Source organism: Anguilla anguilla, chromosome 5 (assembly GCF_013347855.1).
Source record: "Anguilla anguilla isolate fAngAng1 chromosome 5, fAngAng1.pri, whole genome shotgun sequence".
In the NCBI taxonomy this organism is placed as follows: Eukaryota; Metazoa; Chordata; class Actinopteri; order Anguilliformes; family Anguillidae; genus Anguilla; species Anguilla anguilla.
The window spans coordinates 58139253-58149252 of record NC_049205.1 but is presented as its reverse complement, the minus strand read 5'-3'; the positions used below and the strand labels follow the sequence as shown (position 1 = coordinate 58149252).

Here is a 10000-nt window from a genome sequence, read left to right as displayed (position 1 = left end):
GAAGCAAATGAGGACAAATGCACAGTGGCTCAGGCCAGGTACAGGCAGCTACCTCTCCCCCCTTTCCCCTCATCCATCACCTGCGTGCGCAGTAAGAGTCTCATCACTTACAGTACACTTCCCTGGCATGGACCAGACACTCTTATCAAAACCCTCTGACTGCGCAAACGCCAGGCCAAAAACCCGGGACCAAAGTGCACTGAGTCCCCAGAGGGGGTAAAGTGAAACCCCAAGAGAGACAGCAAGAGCAGGAAGTGCAGACAACTTGCCAAATATCCTACTGAATATTCAGCTCAGTTACACGAGCAAGAACAAAACTGCTCTGATGAGCATTAAACTACACGATACGAACAACAGAAAAGAAACCCTTGGGTGTGAAGAAAAACGGGCCTTCCTGTAGAAAGGCCTACAGCTGGACTACGAGGGGACTGGACTCAGGGAACGTGTTTGTTTGGCCATACTTGCAAGCTGCAAGTAAAAAAAAAAGAAAAAAAAAAAAAACTTTTTCCAGAAAACTTTAGATGTATGCCTGGCTCTGGCTGTAGGGTATTAGAAGCGTGTTTGCAGGGACTGATTCAGGCTGGCCTTCAAATCGTCAAAAATCACTCAGAAGCAATAACTAACACCCCCCCCCCTCCCCTCCCCTCCCCTCGCCCCACCTTAAACACTGTAGATTAGGAAGCAGGCCGGAGCAATCTGGAGCCGGAGTCAGCCGGCAAAACCCACCGCTGGTCGCTGGTCGCTGACCCGCTCCGAAAAAATGACAAACTAGACCACTTATTACTCCTGTCCATCTGGAGAGGTCTGCTGTGATCAGCGATGGTGGCATTTAGATTGAACCCCCCCCCCCCCCACCCCCTATACACCCAATCCCACCAGTATGTGTTGGGGATATATGGGGAGCAGAGGGGAGGGGGGGGGCGTGAAATCCAGCACAGGATAGACCCCCAAAGGGGGCTAATGCACCTGAGGGATTTAGATATGGGCTGTGTGGCGTTTTGGGAGGGGGCCTAGGTGCTGACTGAAGCAGTGACTCTAAACCACCCCCCCCTCCCAATACTGCAGAGCTCAGTGCTTCAGTAAACATGGCTCAGGTTCATGGGGGGGGATGGGGGGTAAGATGGGGGTGCAGGGGGGGACACGGGGGGCAGGGCAGGATGGGGGGCGAGGGGTTACTCTGAGTGGGGGGGGGTGCTGGGGGGGGGGGGGGGCTGGAGGAGAGAAATGAGGCTGTTATATCTATCGCTGGCAATCGGGGGGGTGGGAGGGGGGCTGCTCTGAGCAGGGGGGGGGCTGGTGAAGGGGGGGTAGGAGGGGAGAAATGAGGCTGTTATATCTATCGCTGGCAATCGGGGGGGGGAGGATGGGGGGGGTAGGGGGTTGCTCTGAGGGGGGGGGGGGCTGGTAAAGGGGGGGTTAGGAGGGGAGAAATGAGGCTGTTATATCTATCGCTGGCAATTCACATTCACGGCTGTTTCAATCCAGACCCCATCAGCCGCCTGATTGGAAGAGCGCACTGCAGAGACTTCATCAGGACCAAATTACTCTCTCTACCTCTCCATCACTCCCCCTTTCTCTCTCTCTCTCTCCATCTCTCTGTCTCCAGTCCTTTCTTTCTCCCTCTCTCTCTCTACCTCCATCTCCCTGTCTCTCCCCCTTTCTCTCTCTCTCTACCTACCTCTCCATCTCTCTACCTCTCTCTCAATCTCTCCATCTCTCTCACTCTCTCGCGCGTACACACACAAGTACACAAATACACACACATGCATGCATGTACATACACAGTCTCACTCTCACATGGGAGCACAGAACACACACACATACACAAATGCACACACGCGCGCGTACACACATGCTCACTCTGTCACACACACACTTGGTTCTACGGGCACTAAAACTGAAAGCAGGTCAGCTGGGGAGTTCTCACATATCAACTTCTGCAGGAGCATTTCCCATAAGGGTCTGGGCGCTCATGCACACACACACACACACACACACACACGCGCGCGCACACACACACACACACACACACAAGCACACACACACACTCAATTATCCCACAACTGTTTGCTAAGTGTGGGATTGCTTTAATAATTTACACTGTTAATTTCCTGCCCGTGCTCCCAGGAGCACCTCGGCCCTGCTCAAACACACGCGTGTGTGCATATTATTCCAGCTCCGGGCTGCAGCAGGAGCAATATTTACAGAGGAGAGCACACGAGTGAGTGAGCACATATGAGAATGTGTTCTGTCTGTGTGTGTGTGTGTGTGTGTGTGTGTGTGTGTGTGTGTGTGTGTGTGTGTGTGTGTGAGTGAGTGTGTGTGCGTGTGCGTGTGAGTATGCGTGTAAGTGTGTGTGTGTTTTAGTGTGCGTGTTTCTGCATGTTTGTGTGTGTGTGTGTGTGCGTGTATGTGTGTGGGCATGTATGTGCGTGTGTGTGAGTGTGTGTTTTAGTGTGTGTGTTTAGTTAAGCCGTGACAATTTCAGCCGCATTGGCAGCCTGGTTTGAAGTCCCCGTCTTTCTGCAGCGAGCGGGAGGGGGAGGGGTTAGGGGAGGGGCCTGTTGGAGGGAGGGCCGGTGATTGACAGCAGGCGGACCGAGCGAGCAGAATGGCACGCGTCCGCGGAGACGGCGGCTCTGACTGCGGCTCCAGTTTCAGACGTTTTCTGTATTCATGGCCAGAGCCTCCCCTCTCCAGCAGAGTATGAGGGTTATTACCATTCTCCCGCAGAGCCGCCGCCGCCACTGCCTCCCTCCCTCCCTCCCTCCCTCCCTCCCTCCCTCCCTCCCTCTTCCCTCCTTCCCTCCCTCTCTTCCCTCCCTCCCCCCCATCACTCCAAACCCGCCTCCATCAAAAACACCTCAACTGCTGAAAGTGCTAAAGTCTCCCCCCCCCCCCCCCCCCCCCCTCCCCCCACCCAGCCGGACCACAACCCTCTGGTGTTGACTTGGCTGACTAACTCTCCCAGTCCTTCTCCCACACGCATACATAAAACACGCAAACACGAAACACTCTTTTGCTCATACATACACATGCACACGCACATACAGTGAGCACGCATGTGCAAGCATGACAAACTACAAACTGTGACGAGTCCATAAAAGCTGCAAACACAAGCAGACTCACGTGTGCACGCATACAATAAGACAACTAGCAAGGACACAAATTCACACTCACAATGCACACCACGTACAACACACTGCGTAAACCCGCACATGAGGGATACAGTGTGTGAAAGACACACACGTCCGAGTGAGCGGGGCGGAGTCCGAGCGTGGGACGCGGGGGCTCGAAACAGTTCCGCTCAAGCGGGGCGGGGCTCGCTGTCACGCAGCGCGGCACGGCGAGCGCGTATCCCAGCGACGCCCGCGCGGCGAAGCAAGATGGCGGGATCGCGGGCGGAACGCCGCGGCGCGGAGGGTCAGCGCCGGTTCAGAAGAGCGACCGTAATGATCGTTAATAATAAAAATTTAACAGCGTGGCCTGCGGGTTAGGGGTTCGGGGGGGGGGTTTGGGGGGGTGTGTGTGTGATATTGGGGGGGGGGGGGTGTGTGTGGCGGGGGGGGCCGCAGCGTTTCCTCCGCAGTACCGCCGCGGTGCCGCGCTGTCACATGTCACAGGAGGCTGCAAATCAAAGGCAGCTCTTTTGATGAATATAAAACAGGGGCCCCCGCCGCGCGGGGCGACTGCCAGCCCTGCCCCCCCCCCCGCCCTCTCCCTCCCCCCCCCCCGCTCTAATCACCCGCCACCACCGCCGCCGCTGCAAACGCCACAGCAGCAGCTCCACGACTCGTACAGAACAGACGGAGGGAGGGAGGGAGGGAGGGAGGGAGAGGGGGAGAGCAGACAATCAGAGAACAAAAAAAAGAGCCTGGTTCTGAATTGTAATAAAAAATTTTCTTCTCAAGGGGCCTGATTTCTTTTGGGTTGGGGGCGGAGGGGGGGGGGGGGGGACAGTTTATTGCTAGAGGGGCTGGCTGAAGGGCGATGATGAACAGCATTTTACTCCCCAGAAATACCCACAACTGCATATTCTCTCTTTCTCATTGTTCTATCACCACGATAAATAAAACAAAATATACAAATGTTATAACTCATTTGCCGAAAAATTTACAAATCCTCGGTCTCATAATGGCACGTGCCATAAGTCAAACCCCCATCACTCACGCACCAGCTGCAACGTCTGCGAACCTCCACAGCTCAGCATGCAGTAATAACTTGTTGGCAAGGCAACCGCATATCAAGCGATGCACACTTACATAAAGAACGCTCACAATTCTTTCTTTCAGCCATTTTGTTTTTTAGCTTTCCCCCCCCCCCCTCCGATAACTCTCGGTTTCACCCTCTGCCGCAACATTGTGTGTGTGTCCGTGACAACGCACACCAGCATGCGCTCCCCTCCACCAGCCTGCACCGCCAACCGCCAGTCGTCAGCGCTGCAGGAGTAAGGTTCATGCAGGCGCAGGTAATCAGCAGGTAATGCACAGGTAATCAGACCCTTCTGACTGAAGCAACGCCACGCCCTACCTCACAACATGGGGCCTACATCTACAGCAACATTAAAGAGCAGATGCCCTTATCCAGACGCATCTTATCCGTAAAGCTCACAATCTTTACTGACAAGCCATTCCCGCAGCTGGATATTTCCTGAAGAAATTTCGGTTGAACGGTACAACCACATCTCCCCACCCCTCAGAATCGAAAACTACAGCTTCACAGTTCCAACCCCAGTTCCCTAACCTTCATGCTACAGAGTCGCGGAGGGTCAGGGTGAGTTTCTGCACCAAGAGCACCTGCTTCAGCTGAACGGGTGACCATAGAGGCCAATATTCTTTTGGTTTCTGTCCTCTACCCTGTCTACCTCCTGGATTAATTGCCCAAATTACTCACCTGGGTTACTCACCTGAATTACTCACCTGGGCTACTCACCTGGATTACTAACCTGGGTTACTCACCTGGATTACTCAAGTGCCTTTGATTTAGCCTCACCTGTTCTCACAGCTCTGGCCACACACCCACACACACAAACAGAGCTACACAGGTGTGGTGTGCATGTGAGCTGAGAGGGGAAGGCTGTGGTGACCATTTCAATTCAGACAATCCAAGAAAGAAAATTAAATGAATTTTTTTTTTTAATGAATTGATGTTTTGACAACCTCTACGAATGTCTCCAAATCCACACTAAGGTCACCCCCACACAAATCCATGTTATTCTTCGGTTATTTCCCATCAACCCCCTCTCCAGCCTGCACACAGGCCTGGCTGGTAGCTTGGTGGGCCTTCTGAGAAAGCAGCAATCATGAGAACGAGAAGAGGGGGGGAGTGGGGGGGCGGGCTGGGGGAATGGAGGGTATTAGCTAACATTTAATATGACTTGAAGGTCAGGATCGCACAGACAAACACAGGCCTCATTATGAAACATCAGCAGTCAGCAGAATCCCTTAAACCGAGTGCGAGCCACATAATACCGCCCAATTAACTGCGCCTGACCCCTGAAATTCAATAAGCAAAAAAAAAAGACAGAAGTTGTCATTATTTTTGGACAATGTCCATATTGAGACGTAACAAAAGGAGGGCTGGTGCAGCACCTTTCGCTGAGCAGACCGGTAGACTTTTCCCTCTTGAACTCTTGCCTTTTATTCTTTTTTTTTTTTTTTTCCCCCCCCCCCCGCTCCAGCCCACAATTACAATCTGATCCTACCCAGAAATTATAAGGTCATTACGCCAGAATCACCCGCTGATTAAAATTGCACAATATTACAATTCATTACGGCAAATTGACTCCCACAGTCATCTGGGCCGGGGGCCAGATTGCTTGTGGATGTCAGGAGACAGTTGGCTCATCTCTTCCAGAGGTTACGCAAGCCCGGCCGCTTTCCCACAATGCAGCGGTGGGCCCCTCTGCCCACACGTGCGGGCAGTCACGACAGGGTCACGGATAGCACACGGTTTACCGTAATTTCAGGTGCCGGCGTTGTGTGTGAGCGTGTCCAGGCATGCGTCTACGTGTTTCAGCTCCGAAAAGAGTCCGAGTTTGAAAGGAACGTTGCGGGGGGGGGGGGCTTAACTGCCACTTCGCTGTGATGTCATAATGCCAAGGTCTGCACTGCCACAGCCCTGACACCCTCTCTCAGACTCAAATACACACACACACACACACACAAGCAAGCACACGCACACACAAGCAAACACACACACATATGCGTGCACACGCACACACACACACTCACACACACAGTCTTTCAGCAGTATTCAGCACATACTTTGAGTGCACATTTCCGACTAGCTGTATGTAATGGCACCTAAACAAGCCTAACCTATAGGACGGAGTGTGGCACAGTGGGTAAGGAACTGCGCTTGTAACCGAAAGGTCGCAGGTTCGATTCCCGGGTAAGGACACTACCGTTGTACCCTTGAGCAAGGTACTTAACCTGCATTGCTTCAGTATATATCTAGCTGTATAAATGGATACAATGTAAAAAAAAAAAAAGTTGTGTAAGTCGCTCTGGATAAGAGCGTCTGCTAAATGCCTGTAATGTAATGTAACCTGCAGTATGTTAAAATGAGTTTGAGTAAAAAAACTCAGGGTAGAATTTAAACAGCTGTTTTCAAAATCTGTGATTCAAAGATCGACCGTGATAAAAACAGCCCACTGACGGGGAGCTCAGGACCAGAGCTGGAAAGTCCAGGGGTCAGAAATTCAAAGCCCTGCCATGTGTTCCATCCACCTGTGAACTCATCCAGCTGATTTCACCAATTATTTCTACCTCCTGGCTGAAGAATTATGATAATTACCAAATCCAGGTGATTGGAACGAAACACAGGGGAGGACTTTTACTTTCTGAACCTGGATCTGGATGTTCCACCTCTGCTCAGGACCATAATTTGGGAAACAGCACTGTAACTGGCCCGTGGGATGAAGGCGCAGTACCGCCGCCTACCTGCAGGGTGAGCTCTTTGACCCGGCTCTCCAGGAGATGCAGCTCCTGCAGCTGGCTCAGCTTGTCCTGGTCCTTCAGGGACATCTCCTGGTGCAGCTCCGTGATGGTGTCCTGCAGCTCCTGGATCTGAGCCTCGCGCTCCTCCACCTGGGAGGACGGAGTGTAGCACAGTGGGTAAGGAACTGGGCTTGTAACCGGAAGGTCGCAGGTTCGATTCCCGGGTAAGGACCCTGCCGTTGTACCCTTGAGCAAGGTACTTAACCTGTATTGCTTCAGTATATATCCAGCTGTATAAATGGATAGCCGAAACAGAAGATGATGTCATCCACCCGGAAGCTGAATCACTACCACTATTTCCTGCAGGAAATAGTGTCCTTGGTCTTTAACTTTTAAAATATGAGAATGGACAGTCCACACTCCTTTCATGTATATATATATATATATATATATATATATATATATATCAGATCTGGGTCAAATACATATTTGATTTGGATCATACTTTTCTGTGCTCCATTGATCTAGCCTGGTGAAACTGAGCCTGACAATTCGACCAGCTATGCGGACTGCGCTGTGGATTAATGTGGGGACGGCAGTGTAGTATAATGTTTAAGGGAACTGGCCTTGAGAACTGAAGATCACTGGTGCAATTCCCAGGTAGGACCATGCCACAGCACCCTTGAGCAAAGCACTTAACTAGCTTCCTTAGATATCCCACTGTACAAATGGATGCCATGCAAATGCTATGCAAAAACGTATGTGCAAGTGGCTCAGGATAGGAGCGTCTGCTAAATGCCTGCAATGTCATGTAGCGTATAATGCAGAAACGTCCCCCGTGTTCCAGCACCAGATAGGTCCGTATGAAGCAAGTTCCCCCTCTTTGCACTACCGGTGTTATTTCTGACGAGTCTCGACTGACCGGCATCAGTGCCCCTGTAGAGCCAGTCTGTTAAAATTAAACTTTACAATATTATACATGATATGCAACCCATCTCTGAATCTGAAGCGTTTAGATACAATATAAGACAGTATTGTTCTGTAATGACAGGAATGTATAGAATGTCTCAGCTATATATATATATAACGTTTGTAATATCAACCTGTTATCTGACCTTACCCTGGGTGAAATTACGGATTATATGAATAGAAGAGCTTTGTTAGCTTTCTGCATATGTCACACAACGATACATTTGAAGAATATATATATATATATATATATATATATATATATACACACTGTATATATCCATGTCATTTTTTAAATTACTTTTTAAGTTGCTTTCTTACATAAACAAAAACAAGTGGGGTAATTTAAGGCCGACTCCCAGGACTCCTGAATCGCAGGCAGGGGCCTCACCCGGAGCAGAAGGCCCGGATTACAGCCTCAGATTTGGGGGAATTGCTAATCGATGGGCGGCTGTCAGAGATCTCGGCGGAAAGACGGGATAAGGCTGGCGCATCGATCTCCGATCACCTCGCCCGGCTGATTACCGTCCATCCGGCGAGCGACACTGATCCTCAAACAAACTGCGTGAGCTAATAACAGTGTGCCTCTCTCTCTCTCTCTCTCTCCCCCCCTCTCTCTCTCTCTTTCTCTCTCTCTGTTTAGTGCTTTCTCACTCTCTCGTTCTCTCTCTTTCTCTTACTCTCTCTCTCTCTCACTCTCTCTCTCTCTTCCCCTTTGATTTCTCCCTCTCTCTCTCTCTCTCTCTCTCTCCCTCTCTCTCTCTCTCGGTTTAGTGCTTTCTCACTCTCTCGTTCTCTCTCTTTCTCTTACTCTGTTTAGTGCTTTCTCACTCTCTCTCTTTCTCTCTCTCTCTCTGTTTAGTGCTTTCTCAGTCTCTCGTTCTCTCTCTTACTCTGTTTAGTGCTTTCTCACTCTCTCGTTCTCTCTCTCCCTCTTACTTTGTTTAGTGCTTTCTCACTCTCTCATTCTCTCTCTTTCTCTCTTACTCTGTTTAGTGCTTTCTCACTCTTTCGTTCTCTCTCTTACTCTGTTTAGTGCTTTCTCACTCTGTCGTTCTCTCTCTCTCACACACTGTTTAGTGCTTTCTCATTCTCTCGTTCTCTCTCTCTCTCACTCTGTTTAGTGCTTTCTCACTCTCGTGCTCGCTCTCTCTCACTCTGTTTAGTGCTTTCTCACTCACTCACTCTCTCTCTCTCACCGTTTAGTGCTTTCTCTCACTTTCTTTCACTCTGTTTAGTGCTTTCTCACTCCCCTTCTCCCTCTCTCTTGTCTCTCTCTCTCTCTCTCTCCCACACCCAGATTTCCGGCCCTTCTCCATCAGTCCGTTTGCTCTGTCCGTGAAGAGCACTTTCTTTTTACTGTTGTCTCATCCTGGCAGATTAAATAGAGCCCCGGGCTCCACCGGACTGGGAAGCTTTATTGTTTTTTCACAGAGATTAATGAAATGTAATGTTGATAAAAAAATGTGGAGTAGAATTATTATAAGATATATTATCACAATGTATTATCAAGTCGGTGAGCCAAAGGGTAAATTTTACACATCGGCCCCCCCCCCAGATGAATATAAGTCAGCAACCGTTGAGAATTTATTTCGTTTATCACTAAGCATGTAGTTGCTTCAGCAGTGAAGGGGGCAGTTCAGCGAAACCTGAAAAGCACTGTAATATTTCCTGGGAAAGAATAACAGGCTGTTTTTTTAACAGGATGCTCTAACATGCGCGTAAGACATCACTGGACCTTACTGGGCTGATTTCTCAATGTTTCGTGTTTCCAACTGAACATTTTCCCCGGGATTTATTTTGTCATATGGCCCCGCCACGCTACATAAACAGACTATTAAAAACCCTGACGCATACGTACCACACTCGCATGCACACCTGAAAATACGCAGACATTGGTATGATGGACTGAAACAGTACGGCCACAAATGCACAGAAGACAGAGTGCACATCCTAACTCAAAAATCAACTATTCTGAAAAACAAAAAAAAAAGTTTGATGTCCAATGGTGAATGATAGCTAATTATTACCATGTGTGCCGAGACAGGAACTGGCAACCCCAGAGACAAAGCTGAATCCACCTGTGATGT

The 10000-nt window shown here is 50.0% G+C and overlaps 1 protein-coding gene across 1 annotated transcript in view; it reads right to left on the bottom strand.

Moving 5' to 3' along the window:
* Positions 1-10000, bottom strand: part of LOC118228189 (plectin) — a 114664-nt gene that overhangs the window by 88089 nt on the left and 16575 nt on the right. Inside the window, exon 5 of the mRNA XM_035419526.1 lies at positions 6945-7091. Within this exon, the coding sequence (XP_035275417.1) occupies positions 6945-7091 (147 nt within the window). The remainder of the gene's footprint in view (positions 1-6944; positions 7092-10000) is intronic.